This window comes from Equus quagga, chromosome 7 (assembly GCF_021613505.1).
Source record: "Equus quagga isolate Etosha38 chromosome 7, UCLA_HA_Equagga_1.0, whole genome shotgun sequence".
NCBI lineage: Eukaryota > Metazoa > Chordata > Mammalia > Perissodactyla > Equidae > Equus > Equus quagga.
The window spans coordinates 33,688,477-33,716,307 of NC_060273.1; the positions used below are offsets into that span (position 1 = coordinate 33,688,477).

Genomic DNA, 27,831 nt, shown 5'->3' on the forward strand with positions numbered 1-27,831 from the left:
CCATGTGTGTGCTATCTTCAATTTTCAGCATTAGGATGACAGGACTGTAGCATCTTTAAACAGTCTCACGTGATCACCGTTTTAGGAAATACTGACGCGGAAGCCTGGCGCTGGGGCGTCAGAGAGGGCGTCCCTCCAGTCAGCCGTGGACTCAACTCAACTCAATTCTCGACAACGAGCTGTTTTTGAGAACTAAGCGTGAGCCACGCTCTCTGGTAAGCATCAGGCAACACAGCAGGAAGCAGGACCGGTTCCTGCCTCAGGAGCTTGTAAAAGCAAAGAAATCGTTTCAGTCGGCCGGGTGCTGGGGACAGGTCCCGAGAGGAAGCAGCGCAGATGGCTGAGAGAAAGAACTTGATTTCTCAGTGGCGCTGGGGTGGGGTCTGGGGAGGGTGCACGTCTGTCCCCTGCCAGGGCTCTGATGTCCACCCCCAGCCCCTGCGGCTGCTGAGCCTGGAAAGGGACAACAAGTGGGTCTTGGGCGGGCCCTTTGGGGCGGGGGAGGCCTCAGGTCCCCGTGCCAGGAGGGCCCCCTTAAGGAGACTGTCGCAGAAGGCTGGTGGCCATGGATGCTTCTGAAGGAGCTGCAGGCCTGCCTCCCAGGCTGCTGGCTGCACCGCCAGGGCAGTCACCTCACGACCTGGGAGGACCGCCAGAGTGAGAGGCCGGATTTGCCAGTGCCACCAGCTTTGCGTCTCCTCCAGCTTGGGCACCTGGTGAAGAGGAACAAGTTGGGCTCCGCGACGGGCTTCCTGGTGCTGGCTAGAAGGGGTGCTGTTCTCCAGCCAGCACTCCTGGTCCTCTGCGCAGTGGCAGTCCTGGGGAGGCACTGAGGTCCACGGGGCAGAGAGGCAGCTGTCCCTGTCCCACAGCAGGTGCCACGAGGGCTCGCAGAAAGTGGTCTGAGTGTTGGATGCCTCTTCGGGCCGGGCCCCATGTCCCTCCCACCCCCTTTCCTCTCCACCCTCTTCCACGATGCTCTGACCCTCAGGGCCGAGCCAGTCCACCCCCCAATCTTGTCCCCTGTTCTTATCTGGGTCCCTATCCCTCTGCCCTGTCCCTATTCCATCCACCATCTCCTTATTCCTGCCCCTCGTCTGTCCTGCTGTACCTCTGTCTGGGTTCCTCGGGCCCCTCCCTATATCCCTGTCTGTCTCTCTGACTTCCTCTCTTGCTGTCTGCCCCCGCCCCTCCTCTCTCTCCTCCTCCTCTCCCCAGGCCGGGTGCTTTTATCCTTTGTGGTGCAAAGTCTCACTTAACCCCTTCTTTCACTGACTCACATTTATGCTGTTAACTGTGTATCTTACATTTGCTGAAAGGATTACCCAAAAACCTCTTACATATAATTTTTCATCAAATCAAACTCACCGTTATATTTATTTACCTCCAAGAAAGGTCATCTCTATGATAGGGTAATGGTTAAGATGCACCCCGAATTCAGAAATGTGAGAGACAATTTGTCAAAACATGAGAGGTTCACACACATTGGTTCTTTATTGAAGAGGCAGTTCAGATCCATCTACATATGCAAGAAGGTAGGATGACAAACTACGTATGTAATGGCCCTGTCACCTTTCCAAATATTTTACTTAAAATATACATTATATTAAGCTTTAAGGTCACAGTGTAGGAAATCGTAGTAGTTGCCATTAAAAACTACCATAAGGAGTATTTCCTGCACAGAATTATGCAAAATCTTCCATTTAATTCCTGTTGTGCAGCATATTCATATCTATCTAGAAAAATACGGCAAGAGTGCTGAGCAACAAAAATGGTCGACACATGATTTTTAAAAAAACTTTATGAAAGTATAATATACATGCAGAAAAATACACATATCTTAAGTGCATAGAACACTCAGATATCCAGCACCCACACTGAGACAGAGTACCACCAACACCAGATACCACCCCTGCAGCCTTGGCCAAGCCTAACCACGGCCCCAAATTCTACCTGCATAGACAAATTTTGCCTTTCTACTTCACATGAATGGAATCATCCAGGATGTTTGCTTTTGTGTCTGGATTCGTTCATTCAGCATCGTTTGGGAAAGTGAACTAGGTTACTGCATGTACTTAGAATTTGCTTGTTCTCATTGTTTTCCAGTATTCTCTGGAGGAAACATACCACATAAGTTCATTCTACTGCACAGATGCCTTCAGAAAGTTCTCGGCTTTTTGCAGTTTTATGCCATGAACATTCTAGTACATGTCCTTTGGTGGACATACACATGCACAGTGGACATGCATGTGCATTCCTGCCAGGTTTGGGTTAAAGGGGTTTACATACATTCAGCTGTACGTCCTAGCTTTCCAAAATTGTCCTATCAATTGGCAATACCACCAGCAGCATGGGAGAGCTCCTGTCGCTTAGATCCTTGCCAAAACTTGATGCTTTCTCATTTTCACCTTTTAGTGGGTGGGTAGTAGTACCACTTGGTGCTTTAAATCTGCATTTTCCTGATTACTAATAAAATTAACATACCTTTTCGTGTTTCTTGGCCATCTGGCTGTTCCCTTTTGTGAAGTGGATGTCCAAGTCTTTTGCTCATTATTTTTTTCTTGTTGACTTGTAGGTGCTTTATATTTTAGCTCAGAGGTCAGCAACCATGGCCTGCTGGCCAAATCGACTGCCACGAGTGTTTGCGAATAAAGTTTTACTGGGACATAGTTATGTTCATTCGTTTACATACTGTATATGGCTTTCACACTACAGCAGCAGTCAGGCAGTTGACAGAGAACTTCTAGCTTGTAAAGCCCAAAACAGAATCTGGCCCCTTACAAAACGTTTACCAACCCCTCTTCAACTCCCTGCTGATGCATGTATGAATTGCAAATACCTTCTCCCCCCCTGCGGTTTGCCTATTTGTTTTAATGGTGTCTTTTTGATAAACACAAGTTTTTAAACTTAATATGTCCAAATTAACAAGTTTTACTTTATGGTTTAGTGCTTTTGGGGGTCTTAAAACTTTGCTTGCTTTAAGGTTACAATCTCCAAAGCTTTCTTAAAGCTTTATTATTTTACATTTTCATATTTAAACCTGCAATCCATCTAAACTGATTTTCCTACTAAATTATGAAATTTAATTAACAAGGCTTTTATTGGAAAGAACACTTTCCTTGCCACCACTACACTGCATTATCACCTTATTCTGTCCCATGGCCAATGTGTTTATCTCTGCACCAGGACCGCACCATCATTCCTATGGCTTCATAACAGGTCTTGATATCCTGCTATGTAAGTTCTCTAGCTCCGTCTAGTCTAGAAGAAACCCTTGACTATTAGCAGTCTTCTGAATTTTCACATTTATAATTAGCTTAATTTTGATTAAAGAACTTGCTAGAACCTTAAGATGGCACTGAATATACGAACTAATTTGGGAGAAGCCGACATCTTTTTAAGATTGTCCTGGAGTCCACAAACAAGACATATCCCTCTGTTTGGTAGTTTTTGGTTTTGGATACAGTTCTTGAAAATATGGTAGTCAGTACTTTTTCCCCTAGGCACTTGAGGATTTTTGATGCTACTGTAAGCGGTATTGCTTTTAGAAATTTCATTTTCTATGTTTGTTCCTGGTATACTGAAAAAAATTTTTTGCATAATGATCTTGTATGTAGGGACCTTGTTAAATTTACTAATTCTAATTATCTGTATATTCTTCAGAATTTCCTATGTACAAAATCGTGTCATCGGCAAATAAAAGTTTTACAGGTTCTTCCTAATCCTTATGCCTTTTGATTATTTTTTCTTCCCTGACTTCGCCGGCTAGGCCCTTCTGCACAATACTGAATAAAATTAGTGGTAGCAGATAGCCTTGTCTATTTTCCTGATGCTGGGAGAAAACTTTCAGTATTTCACCATTAGGCATGCTGTTTGTTGTAGTTTAAGACACGGTTCATCCAATTAACAAAGTTCCTTTCTATCCACAGTTTGTTAGGAACATAAGTGGAGGTGGATTTTGCCACACGAATTTCCTGCATACTAGAGAACTTTTCCCCATGGGATGTGTGGCAGTGATTGAGTTGTGATGATTAAAATACCCTCGCATTCCAGTCGCTCACTGTTTTCTCCATTTCTCCAAAATGGAAACCGTCTCCATTTAGTTCACTCAGGTTTGGTTCCCGTGACCACTAGAAATGAGTTCCCGACAATCAGAACGGAATTATGATTGGATGAGACTTATCAGGTTGTACCCTCTGTGTCACGTGAAGAAATGCTAGACACCCAAACTCTCCCAGCGAGGAATGAGGGGAGAAAGGACACAGAGTTAATCAACCAAAGATGCCTGCCAGAAACCTGTGTTTTTTGTTCCAAAATACTGAGACGAAGGGGCAGTGCACAAAATAATGATACTGTATTCACATCAAATAAAACTATAGATAAAATTTCTGAATTACAGAATAGTGGCACACTGCACATTCAAACCTATGGATTAAAAAACAAGAGTGGTCTCAGAGCTGGGAATACAATACAGCTGTCCTCTTACAGGGAAACAGACTTAATTCCAAATTATCTACGTGTAGTTTATGAAAATAGTATGTTTTAAAATCTTTTTTTGCTCAAACGTGGTTGAAAACCTTATAAAAATCACTGGATCCTCTACTGATGAGGCATTCATTAAAAACCCATTTGTAAATGCCCCTAAAGAATAGAAAGTTATGTACTGAACTATTTTGTACCTATCAAACATCTCACCAACAATATATCCTGCGCTAGTACATTTTGCCATCTTAATACTCAGATATTTAATATTGCCTTTTCACAAATTATTCAAATCCAAACTTACATAGACTTGCATAGAATTAGTTACATTGCATTTTTAAAACATGATAGAAACTGCCATATATGTATTTAATGCTACTGTTCTCATCAACTTCTGATGATTTGAAAATTTCATTCTATACAACGGTTTACTTGGAACTGATAGCTTAGGATCTCTTTCCCATAAACATTTGACTTTATATCAGAAATATGGCTTTTAGTATGACGTATTTCCAAAACAACATATTTTTCCACGTTCATCACTTGGACAGATTTCGTCTTGGCATGATTCCCTGATATGTAACTACAATTTGAACCCAAAATAAATATTAAATATTTATAAAGTTTCACTCCTGGAGAAATTACCTAGTGTCCAACGAGTTGTAGGTCTTGCTGAAGGATCTACTACTTGTTGCGTTCTTAGGGATTCTGCTCTGTGAAAATTCAGATTAAAACAACTCTAATGCCTAAAGGCTTTTCCTCATTCAGAAACATAACTTTCAAACGACGACATGTGACTCCCTATTGGATTTCCCGTATCCATTACACTCAGAGGGTTTTCTAAAATAAAACCTGACCTCACAGGAGATTTCCCACGTCAAGTACATTCACACTCCCTCTCCTGTGAATTCTCTGATGGCTGTTGAAGGCTGATCTGTGGTGGAATTTCTTCCCACATTCGTTACATTCATAGGGCTTCTCCCCTGAATGGGTCCTATAGTGAACAGTGAGGTATGACTTCTGTGAAAACACTTTTCCACATTCGTTACATTCATAGGGTTTCTCTCCTGAATGGCTTCTGTAATGTACGGTGAGGTTTGACATTCGGGAGAAGACTTTCCCACACTTACTACATTCATAGGGCTTCTCTCCTGAATGAATTCGATGATGTATAGTGAGATAAGACTTCTGAGAGAAGAACTTCCCACATTCGTAACACTCATAGGGTTTCTCTCCTGTGTGTACTCTTTGATGTCTAAACAGGGACGAATTATGGGAGAAGGTTTTCCCACATTCGCTACACCCATAGGGCTTCTCTTCTGAATGACTTCTGTAATGTATAGTGTAGTATGACAACTCGGAGAACAATTTCCCACATATGTTACACTCATAGGATTTCTCCCCTTTTGGAAGTGACTGGTGCCCGTTGAAGGCTGGATTTTCAAGGAAGGTTTTCCCACATTCATTACATTCATAGGGTTTCTCTCCTAAAGTCGTATGATGGTCAGTGAGATGTGAGAACTTTCCACATTCACTACATTCATGGGGTTTCTCATCTGTGTGTACTTTCCGATGTCTAATGAAGGCTGAATTTAAATTGAAGGTTTTCCCACATTCATTGCATTCATAGGGTTTCTCTTCTAAATGACTTCTATAATGTATAGTGAGGTATGACACCCGAGAAAAGAATTTCCCACATTCGCTACATTGATAGGGCTTCTCTCCTGTGTGTGTTCTCTGATGTGTAATGAGGGTAGATTTTCGGTAGTAGGATTTCCCACAGTCGTTACATTTATAGAGTTTCTCTCCTGTGTGTGTTCTCTGATGGTCACTGAGGGCTGACTTGCGGGAGAAGGATTTCCCACACTCGTTACATGGGTAGGGTCTCTCTCCTGAATGATTTCTCTGATGTAGGGTGAGATGTGTTTTTTGGCAGAAGGTTTTCCCACATTCATTACATTCATAGGGTTTCTCTCCTGAATGAGTTCTCAGATGTTGAGTGAGATGTAACTTCTGACAGAAGGTCTTCCCACACTCATTACATTTATAGGGCTTCTCCTCTAAGTGGGATCTCCGATGTACAGTGAGGGTTCCCTTTTGGCTGAAGGATTTCCCACACACATTACATTCGTAAGGTTTCTCTCCTGTGTGAGCTCTCTGATGTATAATGAATTTTGACTTTTTACAGAAGGATTTCCCACACTCACTGCATTCAAAGGGCTTCAACTCCATCTGTGACCTCTGGTATATGTTAAAATTTGACATCTGGATGAAGCCTGGTCCAGAATCATTCCACTCATAGGGCTTCTCTCCCAGGTAAGCTCTCTTATGAGTAATGAAAACGGCTTCGTTGCCTAAGGCTTCCATGCATTCGTTATATTCAAAGGGCTTCTTCAAAATATTAATTTTCTGAAGAATATTTTCTTCATTTTGAGAAGAGCTTTTCTCATTTTGAAATTCATAGGGGTTCTCTCCATGGTCCATTTTCCCACATTCACTACACTCATCAGATTTCTTTCTTGCATAACTTCCATCACTAATAATTAATTCCGAAGTAGATTCTAAATTCTTTCCACATGAGACACAATTATGAGACATCATGCCTGAAGGAACAAGGCTTGTTTTGATATTATAAGTTTTATCAAACGCATTCTCTCTCTCTTCAATCAGGGTTTTGCTGTTGATATGAACAGCTTGCTTTGAATGTTCATCTTCATTTTCTTGGATTCTCTCTATGAGGTCATCAACTTTCCAAATTTCTAAAAAAAGGAATAAAATTAAACAAACCTTGTGAATCTCAAGACTGGACCAGCTATAGGACAGGAGTGGTACTTGACTGCCCTATTGTGGGGTTGACTCTGGCTTTAAGGCCAATCTCCACAGATAAAAATAAATACAAGTGTATAGTCATCTTTCCCCCTTGATTTATCACACAAGACAGACAGACACACAGGGTTGGGGGAGGTATGAGGAAGGGATGAGGGTGGAAGAGGGCTTGACAATAGTGGAAAAAGGAAGAGTAAATTCACACTGAACACAAGTACCTTTGTTACTTCACAAATATGTTCAAAACTTTGGTAGAAAAGGGGAAATAAATCCAAAAAATTACAAGTAGAGGACAAAGTCATTGAAAAAATGCTAGATTCAGGCAGAAAAGAGACTCAGGGAAAATGGGGTCAGTGGGAGAAGAAGAACAATCCTGACATATATTCAGAGGAGAGATTCAAGCATGGACTGCATTTAGGAGAAAGACATTACGATTTCACTTCATACCGAGATTATGACGGTGACATCTTCACCAGCCTAGACCCTTGCAAAATCTTTGCCCTTCTACTCTGCACATAAATCTAAATAAATATTTGAAAAGCTCAAATTTCCTTGTGTTTAGAGAGAGTCACACAAGCAGGCCTGACTCACAGTCGCCTAGAAGGAGAGGTCCAGGCACGTGAATGTCTGAAGGAAATGTAAGACAGACCAGATGACAAGACCTCTTTCCCCTAAGATGAGCTCTCTGGAGGGTGCTGACAGTCTTATTTAACCCTAACTGAACCTGTTGTTTGCACAACAGAGCACGTGGCCAAGAGCACTGGACCCCCAGCTCCAGCACTTCACTGGCTGGGGGACCCTGGGCAAGTCAACTCATCTGAAATGTTCACAGCAGAGCCTAAATCAGAGGGCTGGAGAAGGACTAACTTACTTAGTCCATGTAAACTGCTTAGGATAGTTTGCGACACAAAATCCATGCTCACTAAGTTTCACTTTTAATTTTCTTTCAATTTGCTAACTTAAATTTCCTAAAATCAGTCATGTTCCTGACATAATACCCTTCCTTAATTCTGAATACAAACAAGAGCTCCCTCTTCCTGGGTCTCACTTGGTGTAAAAGCTTCAGTATCAGATTTCCGATGCTGCCCGTACAATATTGACTTTTATTTCCACATATCTTAACAATTTTTGGATCCTCTGAACTATGTCAGTTGCTCTCATCCACGTTCAATGCAACACTGACAGTTCTGTGCTCAGAAATCTACAACATCCCTGAGCCCAAATACCAACAGAAAAAAACCAGAAAAGTTATCATTCCCCAATAAGATTTTTCATTATCTGGATTCAAAATATATATTCAAACTAGCTGTGATATTGTGATTTATTGTAAGAAACATATAATTGGTCTTCATCCCTATTTTTGACTCACAGCTCCCAAAACCCTTGGAATTTCCAAAGAGTTGAGAGTGAAAAAGTTGTCGCTTGTTTCTGTTAATGAAGGTCATTTTTGGACCCACCCAAGGGTGGGGACTGGTTGGCAGGAGAACCAGCTCTGTGATCGGAGGATTGGAACTTTCAGCCCCACCCCGATTTCCAGGGAGGGGAGGGGAGTGTGAGGTTGAATTGACTGTCAACGTCCAGTGACTTCCTCAATCATGACAATGCAATGAAGCCTTTATAAAAACCCAGAAGGATGGCTCATCAACCCCTTTTTCAGACAGCTCCACGCTGGGGAACCAGAACACTGCCACGTGCCACCGTGTGGGGCCCCAAGCTCCACTGGGACCTTGTTCAGGACGTCATCCTACATATCTCCTCATCTGACTGCTGATTCCCTTCCTTTAATGGCCTTTGTAATAAATTGGTAATCTAGTGAATAAATAAGTTTTCTTGAGTTCTGTGAGCAGTTCTAGCAAATGAATCAAAACTGGAGAGGGGGTGGTGGGAACCTCTCATTTATAGCCAGCCGGTCAAGTGCAGGTTACAACCTAGACTTGTGATGGGCACCCTGGGCTGGAGGGGTCTTTGGAACCCCCAGTTTGTAGCCAACCGGTCACTCAGAAGCAGAGGAAACAACCTGTGCAGGTAGACAGTGTCAGAATTAAGGTGAATTCCCAAATACATGCTGCATCTGAGAACTGCTTGTTGGTGCAGGGAAGCCACACACACACACACACACACACACACACACACACACACACAGCAATGCTGGAACTGGGTCCAGGAACCCTTTGCACTAGCATTGCACTAATCTTCCAAAGCCCTTCTGCTGCAGGAAGCCTCGGCTGTGCTGTGCTTATTCCCAACCACCATCTGTGCTCGTGTTCTTGTTCACTCAATCTGACTGTCACTGTTGGCTATACTCAAAACCTATCTATGTTTCCAGGGGGGCTTTCAAATATTTATCAAATCTCTTGCCAGCTTTTTGAAGTTCTCCTTCCCTTAAAACTTAAAGTAGCTTTAACTCAAAGTTGTCTAACCTGTATCTGAATATAAACATTGCAGGTGAGGGCTGAACTTTAAACTAGATCACGCAGCTATGTTTTCCTTTCCCGACTAAAACCTGCGCTTGTGCAAAGTATGACTTCCCATTTTCTTTGAATCTGCCCAAACAGAAACTAAAGGCATAGCTCCTAATCCGAATCAAATGAGGTGCTTTCAAGTTCTACTCCAATCCCTTCTGTTTTATCTGAATCTGCAGTTCAGAATACATTCTCTCTCAATGAATCAACAACAGAGGTCTTTCATTTACTGAGCTCCTCAGCTAGTCAATAAAAAAATCCATGGAGTGCCTACTATGCGCTACGTATCAAAGCAGGATAAAAAGAGCCTTCCTCTTTGGAGGATTATAATTCAGATGGAGAAAGACGCTCCACCAACAGAAACATGCCACTACATGGCAGAGCACTCGGCCACCTCTCACTGCTGTGCTAATGAGCACCAAGGGGAAAGGATGTTACAATGGGCATGGTGGGTGAGCAAGGAAGGAAACTTCAGGGAGGAGCTGAAGTTTTAAGCTCAAATTTAAAGGCTAAAGTTCTAGAGATTCTGTTTCACAAGCGTGTGAATGTAGTTACCAATGAACTGTCCACTTAAAAATGGCTACAATGATAAACTTTATTTTTCACTACAATTAAGGAAGGAAGATATGTTATCTGGGCAAGTAAAGTGCACGCAAAAGACAAGGACAATGACAGCCTGAATGGAAGACATTTAGAAATCTGGACCAAATGGCATTTAACAAGCCTGGGGAAACAGAGAACATTAATCCTGATAGGCAACATTGCATCACACTCAAGGAGAGGAGAATTTAAATTCCCTTTAAGAAGAACCGTTACAGGCTTATCTTGTCAGTCTAGTGACAGGATCAAGCGGAGGTCTCAGACAAACAGACTGTGCCCTTTCCAATAGGATTCTAAGTAATCCAGGTAGGAAGAAATACTGTTTACACCAATGTCAGAAATGCATGAGAATATGCAGAAAAATTTCAAGGCATTGCACAAAATACAAAAACCCCAGAAAACACTAGTACAATGTAAGAAATAAAGGGAGGTGGAGAAGACGCACAGTCTGTGGTTTGGAGAGTCTGAGAAAGAAGGAAGTGGACTGTGTCACTGACACTGTCACCGATCACGTAAAGAGCCAACTAGACCACAGGTTAAAGGCGTCAGATACCAATTTAGAGGAGCAGCATAAACACAAACAAAAAAAGCCTTAATAGCTGAGACTAGATGAACCCTTTTAAGGTACACAAAAAAAACTAAACAAGTGGAAAGCAGGCCTGAAGAGGGCACTCCCAAGGAAGGCAAAAGAATGAATGGAAATTCACTTAGGAAATACACATCTCCTGAACATCTACTGTGGACCCTTGACAGAGAGGCAGACAAGACACGAAAGAGCACTGGGGAAAAGAGGAAGGCCCAACTGTGTCGCCTCACCAGACCCACCCAGGGCGCACCCCAAAGATAGAGACAGGCACTTCAGAACAAGCACGGGGCACGCCAGGAGCGGCAGTGACTGACCTCACCAGCCGAGGGCGAGGGCAAGGTTTGGTACCTGAGTGCACAGATGAGGAAGTGAAACTGGGGCAGAAAATCAGCCTGAGGCATTTCACAGCAAGGAGGGAAAGAAAATGGAAGATAAAAAGAAGGAACGTGAAAGCGTTGAGTTAATTTTTGAATGCCTGAAAACAAAAGAATTCTGTGGTGACGGAGAGTAGGTAAGTCATGGAGAATGCACGGGAAAGAGGAGGGAAGGATCCTTGGTGCTGGTAAGCAGGGACAATCCGTCAAATGTAAAACAAAGTAAAATCAGAAGGGAGCCTGAGCGTCCGTGTGGGAGGGCAACGCCACTGGGTACCGGGAGGTGTGATTTAGGGCACCTGAGGAGTGGACAGACCACAGTCACTCCAAAGGCCCAGAGTGGACACGTGCACAAGCGTAAAATTCTACTCACTTACCTGCATGACCCCGACACGGGAATTCACCCTCGGCCACCCACGGCTCTTCGCCTTGCTCCAACTTGACGATCACGTTCGGTTTGGTGCTATCGTACCCTGGGAATGAGAAACGGAGGGCCTTGGACCAGCTGCTTGGCGTCGGGACCTCCGAGGAGATGGTGCTGCCTCAGAGGCCGTGTGACAAAGTGCCCTATTTTTCAAAATTAGTACCTATCATTGGAGAAGCAAAGATGCGAATGCTCTACTTGGTGACCAAAAGGAATTAAATGGTCTTTTTACTTAATTTCTTCAGACTCGAGGAATAAAATCATTAAATTGGAAGCCTTCACATAGCAGCGGCTCAGAAAGCGAGCTCTCCTCACCCAGGGACACGAGATGGCTGTAGTTCTCCAGCATCACATCCCTGTAGGTCGTCTTCTCATCAGGGTCCAGCTGCTGCCACTCCTCCTGCGTGAAGTCCACGGCCACATCCTTGAACGACACTGGCCCCTGTAATGGCACCGCGATCGGAACTGGGTGACGTGGAGAAGGCACACAGGGACAAGAGCTTACCGAGCTCGCTGGTAAAGTTAACTACGAACACTGAAAACCTGATTTTATGTTACAGATCACGGAAGGAAAACCACCACATTGGAAACATGACTGCCTTTGGGTTCTTTAATGTGTCCCCCCCCAAAAAACCGCAAAACAAATCCCTCAAACCAAAAAACATCTGAGTTCCAATTTTGCAACTGAACTATCTTGAGGTTTGCGGGCAAAGAGGAGAAAAACACCATTCCTGTTTGCAAAAAGCTTTTGTCGTGATAAAGGAGACACCATGTAAATAAACATGCATTTCAGTCCTCGCCATTCCTTCAGCTGCCTTTGTGGGCTGGGGTCGGGCCTCCTCTTCCCGACCTCTCCACGCTGGTGCCCCCAGGACTCAGGCCCTGGTCTCCCCCTCTGCACTCTCACTGCTCTGCTGCCCTTGGCCTCGTTCAGCTCTTTGATTTTTTGACTCTTTAGTCTCACAGCTGCTATCTCTAGCGACCTGCGTGACTAAGCTTCTCCTTCCTTCAAGTTTTATCTTGAACATCTTCTCTTGAACATCTCTTTCTGGCAGCAATTAATATTCGCTGCTTGAATGAATGCCCAAGGTGTCAGAGTGCTATCCACCAGGTGGAGTGGTATAACCAAAGAGAAGCAAATTATTTTAATTTTACCTTGCCAGATTAAGCTTCACGAGGTGTTAAAAGTGCCAACGGCAAAAACCAAACTAGCATTAATACTTAAGAGGCTGGCAGAGAAGAAGAGGGCAGAGAGACCAAGAAAGGACTTTCTGAGGGACAGCTTTTTGACAGCAGGACTTGACTATAATCCAACCGAGCAGTTGAACATACATGATTACTTTCCTGCCTCACAAACAAAACTCCCAAAAAGTTCAATTCAAAGAAATTAAAAAATAGAGCACTGGAACCCAGGGGTTACCAAGAGTAGGAATTTCTTTGAGGAAGTTCTTGACACATGGAGCCGAGTAGAAGGTGAGAAATCGGAGCTGCAGGACACACAGCTTTACTCAGGGCAGATGTGGGCCCACAGCAGGAGTGCAGCCCAGACTCCCCAGCAGGGCCCTGGGAATCTCCAGGCCCATCACGGGGGCAGCAGAGCCACTGACCGACAGGGAAATCAACCCCAGGGCCGCCTGAGCAGCCGAGCAGCTCCCTGCTTTCAGGGCACAGAGCAGCCAGACGAAGGGTGCGTTTGATGAGAATGCTCTGGCTGCTGGCACTGTGCCCAGATGCACAGCAGAGGGCAGCGCACTTCAGACCTCCGCGGTTAGGGTGACCACACACTCGCTGTCCAAACAGAAAGCTCCTGGCTGGGACCAACGTTAGACTAAACCGGAGAGCAGGGATAGAGGTGCAGTGGCAGAGGACCTCAGGCAAACCGGGACATGCACTCCGCTCTATGCGCGTTGGGCATGGATGGTTTTCCTCAAGGTGACTCTTGGAAAACTGCTCTCAGTGTAAAGCAACTTGAGCGACTTAAACTTGTCTGCCAGCCGCCAGGTCAAAGTGCAGCGCTTCCTACGAATTCTGTGCTCAGAACACTACCAACAGAGGAAAGGCAGCCCACAGAATGGGATGATATATGGCTACTGCGAAAAAAATAGGAAATAACAAATGTTGGAGAAATGTAGACCCCTTGTGCATATTGCTGGGCACGTAAAATGCCACAGTCACTGGAAAACGCTATGGTGGCTCCTCAAAACTTAAAAATAGATGGGGCTGGCCCCGTGGCCGAGTGGTTAAGTTCGCGCGCTCCGCTGCAGGAGGCCCAGTGTTTCGTTGGTTCGAATCCTGGGCGCGGACATGGCACTGCTCATCAAACCACGCTGAGGCAGCGTCCCACATGCCACAACTAGAAGGACCCACAACGCAGAATATACAACTATGTACCTTGGGGCTTTGGGGAGAAAAAGGAAAAAAAGAAAGTCTTAAAAAAAAAAACAACTTAAAAATAGAATTACCATGTGATCCAGCAATTCTGCTTCTGGGCATATACTCAACAGAATTGAAAGCAGGGACCTGAAGAGACATTCACACGCCTACACTTACAGCAGCATTATTCACAACAGCTAAAACGCAGCAGTAACCCAGGCGTCCACTGACCGACGAATGATAAGCAAAAGGTGGTATCTACGTACAATGGGACGTTATTCAGCCTTAAAAAGGAAGGAGACTCTGACATATTCTACCACATGTGAACGAACCGCAAGGACATCATGCTAAGTAAAATAAGGCAGATGTAAAGAGATGTACTGTATGACTGCACTTAGATGAAGTCCTCAGAGCAATCAAAAGCAGAGACAAAGCAGAATGGTGGCTGGGCTGAGGAAGGGGACACTGGGAGTTAGGGTTTAATGGGGACAGAGGCTCAGTTTTGCAGGATAAGTGTTCTGGAGACGGATGGTGGTGAGGGTTACACAACAGTATGAATCTATTTAATACCACTGGCCTGTACACTTAAAAATGGTCAAGCTAGGGGCCAGCCTGCTGGCATAGCGGTTAAGTTTGTCCATTCCGCTTTGGTGGCCTGGGGTTTGCAGGCTTGGATCTTGGAGGTGGACCTATGCACCGCTCATCAAGCCAAGCTGTGGCAGCGTCCCACATACAAAATAGAGGAAGATTGGCACAGATGTTAGCTCAGGGCCAATCTTACTCACCAAGGGAAAAAAAAGGTTAAGATAATAAATTTCATGATATATTTATTTTACCACAAAAGAAAATACTGGAAAAAAAAAAATGAAGTGATGTCTGTCTAAATACATATCCCTATGCACTCACTTCTGGAGCTGTGTCCATCCCCTCCATAAAGGAAAGAGGAATCAAACGGGGTCAGCAGTCGAATATATTCACATTAGCCATTAGTAATCATTCTCTCAAAAACTGAAATTGAAAAATCAAGAAACATCAGGTCATTGAGGAAACCAGTGTAAATAAAAAATAAATGCCAACATTTATGGGACACAGTAAAAGTGGTTCTAAGAGGGAAGTTTATAGCAATTCAGGCCTACCTCAACAAACAAGAAAAATCTCAAATAAACAATCTAACAGTGCACCTAAAGGAACTGGAAAAATAAGAACAAACAAAGGCCAAAATCAGTGGAAGGAAGGAAATAATAAAAATCAGAGCAGAAATAAATGTAATAGAGACTTAAAAAAAAACCCAGAAAAAAATCAATGAAACAAAGAGCTGGTTCTTTGAAAAGATAAACAAAAGAGACAAACCTTTAGCTAGACCCACCAAGGAAAAAAGAGAAGGCTTGAATAAATAAAATCAGAGATGAAAAAGGAGAAATTACAATGGACACCTCAGATATACAAAAGATTATAAGAGAATACTATGAAAAGGTATACGCCAACAAATTGGATAACCTATAAGAAGTGATAAATTCTTCAAGCCATACAACCTTTCCAAACAGAATCAAGAAGAAACAGAGAATTTGAATAGCCCAATCACCAGGAAGGAGATGGAAACAGTAATCAAAAAGCTCCCAAAAAATAAAAGTCCAGGACCAGACAGCTTCCCTGGTGAATTCTACCAAACATTCAAAGAAGAGTTAATACTTATCCTTCTCAAACTCTCCCAAAAAATTGAAGAGGAGGGGAAGCTTCCTAACTCATTCTACGAGGCCAACATTACACTCATACCAAAACCAGACAAGGACAACACAAAAAAAGAAAATTACAGGCCAGTATCACTCATGAACACTGATGCAAATATCCTCAACAAGATACTAGCAAATCGAATACAACAATATATTAAAAAGTTCATACATCATGATCAAATGGGATTTATTTCAGGGATGCAGGGATGGCTCAACAGCTGCAGATCAATCAATGTGATACACCACATTAACAAAACAAAGAGTAAAAATCACATGATCACCTCAATAGATGCGGAGAAAGCATTTGACGAGATATAGCATCCATTTATAATAAAAACTCTGAATAAAATGAGTATAGAAGGAAAGTTCCTCAACATAATAAAGGCCATATATGACAAACCCACAGCAAATATCATTCTCAATGGAGAAAAACTGAAACCCATCCCTCTAAGAACAGGAACCAGACAAGGATGCCAACTGTCACCACTCTTATTTATCATAGTATTGGAAGTCCTAGCCAGAGCAATCAGGCAGGAAAAAGAAATAAAAGGGATGCAAATTGGAAAGGAAGAAGTAAAACTGTCACTATTTGCAGATGACATGATTTTATATATAGAAAACCCTAAAGAATTCACCAAAAAACTTTTAGAAATAATAAATGAATACAGTAAACTTGCAGGGTACAAAATCAACATAAAAAAATCAGTTGTGTTTCTCTACACTAACAACGAATTAGCAGAGAGAGAAACTAAGAATACAAACCCAATTATAATTGGAACAAAAAGAATAAAATACCTAGGAATAAATTTAACCAAAGAGGTGAAAGATCTGTACACTGAAAACTATAAAACATTGTTGAAAGAAACTGAAGAAGACACATAGAAAGACATTCTATGCTCTTGGATAGGAAGAATTAACATAGTTAAAATGTCCAGACTCCCTAAAGCAATCTACAGATTCAATGCAATCCCCATCCAATGACATTTTTCACAGAAATAGAATAAAGAATCCTAAAATTTATATGGCACAACAAAAGACCCCAAATAGCCAAAGGAATCCTGAGAAAAAAGAACAAAGATGGAGGTATCATGCTCCCTGATTTAAAAATATACTACAAAGTTATAGTAAATTGAAACAGCACGGTACTGGCACAAAAGCAGACACACAGATCAACAGAACAGAACGGAGAGCCCAGAACTCAACCCAGACACCTATGGACAGCTAATTTTTGACAAAGGAGCCAAGAGCATATAATGGAGAAAGGAAAGTCTCTTCAATAAATGGTGTTGGGAAAACTGGAGAGTCATGTGCAAAAGAACGAAAGTATCTTACACCATACACAAAAATCAACTCAAAATAGATTAAAGACTTGAATGTAAGACATGAAACCATAAAACTTCTGGAAGAAAACATAGGTAGTACCCTCTTTGATGTTGGTCTTAGCAGCATATTTTCAAGTCCCATGTCTGACCGGGCAAGGGAAACAACAGGAAAAATAAACAAATGAGACTACATCAAACTAAAAAGCTTCTGCACAGCAAAGGAAACCATCGACAAAATGAAAGGACGATCTAACAATTGGGAGAAGATATTTCCAAACCATATATCTGACGAGGGGTTAATATCCAAAATGTATAAAGAACTCATACACCCCAACAAGAAAAAAACTAACAACCTGATTAAAAAATGGGCAAAAGATCTGAACAGACATTTCTCCAAAGAAGATATACAGATGGCCAACAGGCACACGAAAAGATGTTCCACATCACTAATCATTAGGGAGATGCAAGTCAAAACTATAAGGAGACAGGGGGTGGCCCCATGGGCGAGTGGTTAAGTTCACGTGCTCCAGCCTGGGGTTCACCAGTTCAGATCCTGGGTGCCGATTAGCACCGCTCATCAAGCCGTGTTGAGGCAGCATCCCACACAGAAGAGCTAGAAGGACCTACAGCTAGGATATACAACTATGGTGGGGGGTGGTTTGGGGAGAAAAAGAGGAGGACAGGTGACAGATGTTAGCGCAAGGCCAATCCTCCTTACCAGAAAGCATACCTTAAAAAAAAACACAACCCCCTCCTTCCCAAGGACGTGGACTCCAAAAAGAACACAAAAAACAAAAAACTACAATGAGATATCACCTCATGCCGGTCAGAATGGCTATAACTAACAAGACACGAAATAAGTGTTGGAGAGGACGTGGAGAGAAGGGAACCCCCGTACACTGCTGGTGGGAGTGCAGACTGGTGCAGGCACTATGGAAAGCAGTATAGAGTATCCTCAGAAAATTAAGAATAGATCTACCATATGATCCAGCTATCTCACTGCTGGGTATTTATCCAAAGAACCTGAAAACACAAATGCGTAAAGATACTTGCATCCTCATGTTCACTGTAGCATTTTTCACAATAGCCAAGACTTGGAAGCAACCTAGGTGCCCATCAAGGGATTAACAGATAAAGATGTGGTATATATACACAATGGAATACTACTCATCCATAAAAACGAGGAAGTCTTGCCATTTGCGACAACACGGGTGGACCTTGAGGGTATTATGCCAAGTGAAATAAGTCAGAGGGGGAAATCAAATATCATATGATCTCTCATAAGTGGAAGATAAAAACAACACACAAACACAGAGAGACAGAGACTGGATTGGTGGTTACCAGAGGGGAAGGCGGGAAGGGAGGAGGGGGAAAGGAGGCACAAGTGGTGATGGATTGTAATTAATCTTTGGGGGTTGAACATGATGTAATCTACACAGAAATTGAAATATAAGACGTACACCTGAAATTTACATAATGTTATAAACCAGTATTACCTCAATAAAAAAAATTTCCTATAACTGAGAAAAAAAAATAAGCATCAAGATGAACAACTCAACAATGACAGAACCAAATTCATAAAGGAAAGAACTTTTTTCCTGTTGATTTATATTTTTTAACAGATTAAGCAGGATACTGCTCCCTTGAAATGAGAACATTCTGCTAAGAAACAGCCATCAAAGAATACTTAGAAATTAAAGAGTGGATTGTTGAATTAAAAAAAAAAATCCTCAAGTAACAAGCTTGAATAACAAATGGGACATAGAATATCTAAGTTAGAAAATTTCTCAGAAAATAAGAAATTGAAATGGTGAAAGAAAATTTGAGACATGCCAACCAGATCCAACAGATACAAAATCTTTAGAAAGAGAGAACCAGGAGGATGAACAAAAAAAAAATCAAAGGCAGAAGTGAAAATGGTGCCTGTGCTCAGAAAGCTGGGAGCCTTCACATCAAAGGTCTGTCTAATGTGAAAACAAGAATGTTGGGGAAAATACAGAGATCCAGAAATCTCTTGATAAAATATCCAAAAGTGAAAAATTAAGGAAAAAATCCTAAACTTATAGAGAAAAAAATATACTAGTTACCCTGGTAACTGACGTTCCACTCAGCTGAGAGGAAGCAGTGGAGAGCTGCCCAGGACTTCCGAAAGAGAGAGGATTTGGGACGCAGAGCTGGACACCAGCTGAACCATCACTGAAGCCTAAGGACACCACAAAGGTGTTTTCAGAAAAGCAAGAGAGTTTATTCCCAAAGAAGACAGTTTCCTTGAAGCGTTCGCTGATGTCCTCCACGGGAACCCAGGAGATCCAACAGGGAGGAGCACAGGGACGTGGAAACCTCGCTGACAGGCCAGCCAGAAAGGGCCTTCGGTGCTGTCATAAGGAGCAGTTCTAGGCACGGGAAAGGTTTAACTCATATTCTCGAAGGGACGCACTCAGCAGACACGCTCCTCATCCTATTCTGTACAAGGATGTATCGACAGTGGGTTTCCATCCACTGACAGCCACACTGTGTGGGTCCCACGGCTGAGATTCCCCAAGACCACGGAAGTAGAGCTGCTCCACTGACCAGTGAGAACCCAAAGACCACCCAAGACCATCCAGAGGGCAGCCAATGAGCACTCAGGACCCCTACTGAAGAAATAACCTGTGGGTGAAGTCAGTCCAGAAGGCAAGGGGTGGAGGGGGTTAGCAGACTGGTGAATCAAATAAATAAATCAAATCACATACCAGCATCACTTATATCAACATAGATGTTCAAAATAAAACATTAGTAAACAACCCAATACCAGATGGAAAAGATAATATGTAATAGCTAAATGGGACCTGTTCTGAGACTACAGATTGGTTTAATATTTGGAAACCCATTAACATAATATGCCACTATAATTCAGCCAAGAAGAAAATTCTTCTCTCTCCAAACATGCTGAACAAGCCTCTGACATTTTTCAAAATGCATACCTGATTAAAAAAACCCTCAAGAAAATAGGAATTGATGGATACTTCACAAATACGGATATATGTATATACACACACTTTTATACTCTAATATGCATAGTACATATGACATACACATATGTATGTGATAGATATGCACATCTATCTCAATTTAAATAAGCACATATATACACTTTTTCTTTTTTTTTTTTTTTGGTGAGGAACATTGGCCCTGAGCTCACATCTGTGCCAATTCTCCTGTATTTTATATGGAGGACACCGCCACAGCATGGCTCGATGAGCAGTTCAGAGCTATGCGCCCAGGATCAGAACTCACGAACCCCGGGCCACCAAAGCAGAGTGCATGAACTTAACCACTATGCCGCTGGGCTGGCCTCTACACTTTTTAAGTTCACACACTCACACCCACATGCACCCACATATATATTCATGCTTCAGGCCTCTCAGGTCTAAAGCCAGGATGTTACTTTATGGAGAAACGCTAGACACATTCCCACTAAGATCAGGAACCAGGCAAAACGCTCACTCTCTCCAATTAGAGAAAAGAATTAGAGGCATAATAATCAATAAGAAAAAGTAAAACTACTTCTACCCGCAGACGGTATACTATACATAGAAAACTGAGAAATCAACAATGAAACCAATTTAATAAAAGAACTCTGATAGGTAGCAGGATATATAACAACACACACAAAGCGACAGCCCTCGCTACATAAACAAGAGTTAGAAGATGTAATTCCAGTGTACACACAGTGCACAGTAGGAAAAGAAAAGAGAAAACTCTAACAAGAGACGTACAAAATCTATACTAAGAAAATTTTAAAACACTCCCGAAAGAATGGAAGTAGACTTGAACAAACCGAACGATATCCTTTGTTCTTGGATAGGTCAACTTTACAAAGATGTCAGTTACCCTAAATTACTTTAAAAATATATGACCCCAATAAAAATACCGAAGAGCTTTTTCCTGGAACTACACAAGTTGACACTAAAGTTCGTATGAGGGGGAAAAATCAAGAACAGCTAGTAAGATCTCCAAAGAAAAGCTGTGAAGGGAGTCTAAATTACGATATTTAAAAGCTAGCCTCTATGACTAAAAGTTTGGTACTGGCACATGAATGGAGACAGACCAGGAAAAGAAAGAGAATAAGAAAAGAAATAAGAAAAGAAAATGAAAAGGAAAAGAAAAGAATAGAGCACAAAGTCTGGAAATAGACTTCTATGATTATACGATATATTATGACGATTATGACTACATTATGATTACTAAACCATAATATAGTGATCAGGTGGCACTGACTTTTAATAAACAGTGACAGAGCAACTGATAGTCATTTGATGTGGATAAAACTACATCCAAATCTTGCAACATAAAAGAATAAACTCCAACTGGATCAGGGTTCTAAGCGTAATATGAAACTGTGCAGAAAGACACATACTTGAATTTCTCCATAACACTGATGAGAGGAAAGGCTTTCTAACTATGACTCAAAACACAGACATTAAGAATTCTGCTTTCAGCCAAGACGAACAAGGATTGGATTTACCCTCCCACCTGAAACACCACCAAAAATCAGACAAAATATACAAGGCCATGGTTTTCAAGACCCCGACCATGAGGCAATGATGGACGGTAACCCCTGAGAGGTGGGACATAAACAAGGTGAGCCCTACAGCTACCACCCGGAGTTTCCAGCCGTGGAGCAGGGAGGGAGAACTGAGAGGAGAGGAGAAAGAGCTGGGAAATTGGGGTAAATAGGTAGGAAAGTATAACACACAAGAAACTAATCAATCAATTGACGTGGACCTGGAACTGCCAGAGATGTTACAATAGCAGAGAACATGAAAATAGCCTATAACTGTATTCGAAATGTTAAAAAAAACTGAGCAGAGACAGGGAACATATAAAAAAAGACTCAAATTGAACTTCTACAGATAAAAACAACATCTGAAATGAAAATTACACTGGACTAGATTAACAGCATTGCCGAAAAAAATATTAGTGAACATGAAGACACAGCAACAGAAGCTGTATAAAATGAAACACAGAGAAAACAGAATTAAAAGAAAACGAAGGGCAGCAGTGAGCTGAGGGACAATTTCAAGCAGCGTCATATTCAGGTAAGAGGTATCGCAGAGGGAAGGGTGGGGGAGGCAGAGGGAATATCTGAAGAAATAAAGGTCAAAATCTACCCAAAGTTGATGAACACCATTAATGCACAGATCCAAGAAGTTCGATGATCCCCAAGCACAGAAACATGAAGAAAACAATAGCAAGACATATCCTAATCAAACTGCTCAAAACCAGTGATAAAGAAAAAACCATAAAAGCAGGAAGAGGAAAAAAAAAAACGATGTTACATACAAAGGAACAGAGATGAGGCTGACATCAGATTTCTCTTGCAAACAACGTGAGCAAGAAGACAGTGGAGGAACACCTTTAAACTACTAGAAAAAAAAACACAGCAAAGCTCCTTTTAAAAGCAAAGGCAAAACAAAGACATTTTCAGATATACAAGAGCTGAAAGAATTCATCATCATCTAGATATGGTAAGTTCTTCGGGCAGAAGGAAAATGGCAGCAGATAAAAATCTGGATCTACACAAAGGAATGAAGAGTACCAGCAGTGGTACCTATGTATTTTCTCTTATCACTTGAATCTCTTTAAAAGATAACTGTTTAATTAAAAATAACAATATTGTAGGATTGATACTATCTGTAGAAGTAACATATAACAATAGTATAAGACCAAGAGGGGAGAAATGGAAATCATCGTAAGCCTCCTATACTCAAAGTGAAATGGGATGCTCCTTGAAGATAAACTATGATAAATTAAAGTTGCATAAATCATAAAGCATCCACTAAAATATCAACTCCATTGTAGCTCACAGCCCAACAAAGGATATGAAGTGGAATAATAAGAAATGCTCAACTGAGAACCAGCCCTGATGGTCTAGTGGTTAAAGTTTGGCCCTTTCACTGCTTCGGTGGCCTGGGTTGATTTCCCGGTCATGGAACCACACCACCCATCTATCAGTTGTCATGCTGTGGTGGCAGCTCACATAGAAGGACTTACAAGTAGGATATACAGCTATGTACTGGGGGGCTTTGGGGAGAGAAAAAAAAAAGGGGAAGATTGGAAGCGGATGCTAGCTTACAGTGAATTCTTCCCTGCCAAACAAACAAACAAAACAAAACCTCAATCGAAAGAAAGGAAGACAAGAAGGAAAAGGAATCCAACAAGGTGAGACAAACAGAAAACAAAGACAAGACTATTATCTCCCAGTTACATCAGTAATCACATTACATGTAAATGGTCTTCACACCCCAGTTAAGAGGCAGAGATTGTCAGATGGGGGGGAAAAAAGCAAGACCAAACTATATGCTGTCTACAGACATGCACTTTATTTATTTATATTTTAAACTTTGGCACCTGGGCTAACAACTGTTGCCAATCTTCCCTTTTTTTTTTTTAAGGATTGGCACCTGGGCTAACAACTGTCGCCAATCTTTTTTTTTTCTGCTTTATCTCCCCAAATCCCCCCTGTACACAGTTGTATATCTTAGTTGCAGGTTCTTCTAGTTGTGGGATGTGGGACGCCACCTCAATGTGGCCTGACGAGCGGTGACATGTCCGCGCCCAGGATCCGAACCCTGGGCCACCGCAGTGGAGCACGCGAACTTAACCACTTAGCCACGGAGCCGGCCCCCAGACATACACTTTAAATGTAAAGATGCAAATAGGTGAAAAGTAGAAGGATGGAATAAGACACAGCATGCCCACACTACTCAGAAGAAAGCTGGTGGGGCTCTATAAATGTCAGAGAAAGTCCATTTCACAGCACAGAATGTTACCAGGGGTAAAGAAGGCCATTTCACAAGGACAAGGTGGTTAATCAATCAAGGGAAGATGGCAATCTTAAATGTCAACGTGCCTAATAAAATACATAAAGGAGAAACTACAGAATTGCAAGGAGAAGCAGATAAACCACGGGTGTTGCAGGAGATTTCGGTTCCCCTCTCTCACGACTGATGGGACAAGTAGGTGGGAAATCGGCGAGGATACAGCATCCCTGGACAACAGTGCCACTTGACCTGACGTTTACAGAACAGCCCAGCCTCCAAGAGCCGGGCAGGCAGCTTCTCCAGTGCACAGGGAACTTTCCAAGAGACACCCTGTGCTGGGCCACACATTTAAAAGAGTCATTGTTCCTGCAGTAGCCAGGCCAAAAAGTCACACGAAATCCAGTCATGAAGAAACATCAAAGAAATCTAAATCCAAAGAATTCTATAAAATGATTGGCCGCTATTCTTCAAATATAATAACAGCATTGAGAAACTACTCCTTTTTAAACAGACTTACAAAGCATGAAACCCAAATGCAATTTATAATCCTGAATTGGATCCTCTATGAGAAACAAAAAATTGCTATAAAGAAGTTACTGGGAAAATGGGAAAAACTGGAAGATGAATTCCAGATGAGATAAAGTACTATATCATAGTTAATTTTCCTGAATTTAATGACTGTGTCAGGATATGTAAGAGAATATTCTTGATCGTAGGAGATACTATCTGAAATGTTACAGGGTGAAGGGGTGTGACATGACATCCACTCTCAGTCTGGGAAAAAATATGTATCTACACACGGAGATGCTGATACAGCAAATGTGGGAAAATGTCAAAAATTGGAGAATCTGGGCAAAAAGATCATGGGAGTTCTTTGTACAATCCTTGCAACTCTGCTGTAAATTTGAAGTTTTTCCCCAATAAAATGTTGAACAAAAAAGAACGCTATCAAATAGGTAGGGAATGTTTGAAAAGGACTCAGAAACCGACTCGAAGGGATTCTGCTGGTCAAAGATGGACCCATTTAAACATCAGAAAAACTAAAAGTTTCAGTGTACTGAAATACTTACAAATACGTTTAAACCCATGAGTTCATGATAACAAAACGAAACAAACAAAAATCCTGTGGCTCAGGAGCCTGTTCAGTATTTTGAAAATGTTCTTTCCTGTATGAACCACAGACCAAATAGAGAGAGGTTTTTCTTTAGAAAAGTAGTCTGGCTGGTAAATGAGAAGAAATGGCAGTAGCCGATGATGTTTCTGTCTCCCCTCTTGAGTTAGTGGATCACAACAACAAACATCGCCAACAGATGCTGACGTCGCAAAAACAAAAAGAGGAGGGCGATATGGGCCTCCAGAAGAAAGGACACAAATGTCACAGCCAAGGAAATCTTGCCAAAACAAGTGAACATAAATCTGAGTAAACTTCTAGATTTAACTACGGATTTCACAAGGCGAACTGGGAATAAAAAAAGGTGCTAAATTAAAACGATGGCGAGGCAATCAACACAACCCAGACTGTGGGAAACTGAGGACAATCCACCCAATTTCTTCAGATAATAAATTCCAAAGAACTAACACAAGAGAGACAGAGCGGGAGATACTATTAAAGATTTAAAAGAATTAGAACCAGCTGCAACGTATGGACTCTACTTGTATCCTGAGTGAACAGAACAAACCAGAAGACACTGAGAAAATCGTGAAACTTTGAACACTGAATATTATATATTAAGAATGAATGGTATAGTGGGCTATCCCCACCCACTTTGTAAAAGACTCCTTATCATTTAAAGATACATTCAGAAATATTTACAGGTGAATTATTCTTAAGCCAAGACAACCCCATGCACCCAGTTCTCCCTGGACAGCAGGCCCTCTGCTTACGTAAGCAACAAGGATAAGCCATAGATGCACGATGTAGCTGTCTTATGAAGAAAGCTATCCACAGCTTATCAACTTTGTGAAAGAAGATTTTCCAGATCCTAGGAAATCTTTACAACCCACAAGTAACAACAATGGTGTCTTCTTGTAGTGAATACAAACCGCGTAAAGGATGGCATTTTCCTTTTTCTGTGACCATCAAGGACATCAGTCCTATCTGCAGCTCAGCTTCAGCAGCCCTGGGGTCCCACAGCGCCCACACACAGGAGCTAGACGAGGACTCTTGGTGCTGATCTCTCGCTCTCACCACTGTACTTCAAGTGATCATGTCTTTTATCTGTTTCTACGTTCCCGTTTTAAAGTACGGATCCTTCTAAATCTCCTAAGACGCGTTAGAAAACAAGGTGGGGGAACGTATGCGCAGACAGGAAGACTCACCTGGGATTCACTCATTTTCTGCTGTTCTTGGAAAAGCGTAGAGACTGTTAACAGTGGACCTGGGGGAGGAGAAGCAAGTGATTGAAGTCCTGGGTGAGCTGGCCCGGGAGGCAGGAACCTCCTGCCTAAGAAGCACCAAGGAGAGCTCAATGGAGGGACACCCTGGGCACAGTCAGCGGGGCTGAAAGGGCGAGAGGGGACCGCACACCCGAACAGTGGAACTCCAGCACGATCAGGAGGTAACTGGACACGTTACTCTCGTTGGTGAACAGAGACATTGATGCCTTTTTCAAATAGTTTGCCACCATTAAATAAAAGGTGCAAAAAAATTCCCATTACACTGCTTACGATTTTCCTACTGTCTTTCTAAACTGTTTAAAATAAAAGAATCCACAGGAACAGAGAATATGAGCTCTCAAAAGTGAGATACATGTGCATTACAGCACGGTTTTGTTTTTAAAACGACTGACTAAACATGGTTACCGCTGCATTAAGAAAACTGTAATAGAGGACACAGCACTCGGCATGGGAGTTTGAGTCCTGTTAGCAATCCCACCCACAGACCCAATGACCCTGGACAAGTCACCTCCCTTCTCAGGCACCACCTCCTCCTCTGTCATCAGAGGCTGCAGGAGAGAACCCAGCAAACTCATCCTGCTCTGCTGGCTGTGATCCCAGAAGGACAAAACCCAGGGGGAATCAGCATCCCTAAGATCAGAGAACAAAGGTGCTGGTGGCCTTTAGAGACACATGTGGAATTTGTAAAGGGCAGGAGGAGCAGGAAGGGGTGCTGGACGTGAGAGAGGAGTGGACACGGCGCGTCCGCAGCCGAGGCCGTGGCCCTCCAGCCCCGGGAAACCCTGACCTCACCAGGCCCCGTGCAGCGCCCACCCCAGGCAGCCACGCGGCCCCCGGGAGGCCTCCACCTCCCCGTCGCACACGTTCGCGCCCTCCGCCCGGGCCCGGCACCCAGCACCGCTCACTGCGGCGGGAAGACCCACGGCCGCCTCGAGGCCCGCACGCCCGCCACCTACCCCGCCGGGACTCGCTCATCCGCCCCAGCCGCCGAGGCCCCGGGCCGGGGGCTGCTCCTCCGGCGCCTTCTCTCCCGGGTCCCCTCCTCTCCGCCTCCCAAGGCCGCTGCCCCGCAGGAGCCGGCTCCGGGCCTACGGGACACACTCACTTCGGGCCACCGTCCCTCCCGGGCCCAGATCGGCCTCCCGGGGACGCCCTGGCCCACGAGCCTCGCCCGGGCCGCCGGGGGTGCACACGGACCGGGACCGGGACCCGCCGACCCCACGGCCCAGCCCGCGGGCTCCGGGGCGCGCTCGGGGGTCCCCCTCGAGCCACTGCCGGCCCGCAGAACCCGCACCCGCTGAGGGCCGGCCCGGCCGCACGGCGTCCGACCCCGCAGGCCCGGGATGCTCGCCGCCCGACGCCAGAGCCTAAGAAGGAGGGTGAGCCGTGACCTGGGCACCGACAGGAAGCCCGGGCAGCGCGGCGGCAGTGCGCGTGCGCGGACACGCA

The 27,831-nt window shown here is 43.2% G+C and overlaps 1 protein-coding gene across 3 annotated transcripts; it reads right to left on the reverse strand.

The window, feature by feature from the left end:
• Positions 1-1,470: 1,470 nt before the first annotated feature.
• On the reverse strand, positions 1,471-27,796 carry RBAK (RB associated KRAB zinc finger). Of its 3 annotated transcripts, XM_046667425.1 has the most exons (6): positions 27,677-27,768; positions 27,339-27,470; positions 26,305-26,363; positions 12,070-12,196; positions 11,708-11,803; positions 1,471-7,241 (listed from the first exon to the last, which is right to left on the reverse strand). In XM_046667425.1, the coding sequence occupies exons 2-6, from the start codon at positions 27,355-27,357 to the stop codon at positions 5,341-5,343; spliced, it is 2,202 nt and encodes a 733-aa protein (XP_046523381.1). In that variant the 5' UTR covers positions 27,358-27,470; positions 27,677-27,768; the 3' UTR covers positions 1,471-5,340. The 3 variants fall into 3 exon arrangements, with proteins under 3 accessions (XP_046523381.1, XP_046523379.1, XP_046523382.1); XM_046667423.1 differs by having other exon boundaries at positions 27,339-27,796; XM_046667426.1 differs by lacking the exon at positions 1,471-7,241 and having other exon boundaries at positions 11,700-11,803; positions 27,339-27,796.
• Between the last annotated feature and the right edge of the window lie 35 nt (positions 27,797-27,831).

Excerpts from the sequence above, each read along its gene's own strand:
- RBAK (XM_046667423.1), bottom strand. Across the intron at positions 12,197-26,304 it reads AGAAAATGAGTGAATCCCAG|GGGCCAGTGTCGTTCAAGGA; the intron begins GTGAGTCTTCCT and ends GTGCCATTACAG. Across the intron at positions 7,242-11,707 it reads CCCGTGTCGGGGTCATGCAG|AAATTTGGAAAGTTGATGAC; the intron begins GTAAGTGAGTAG and ends TCCTTTTTTTAG.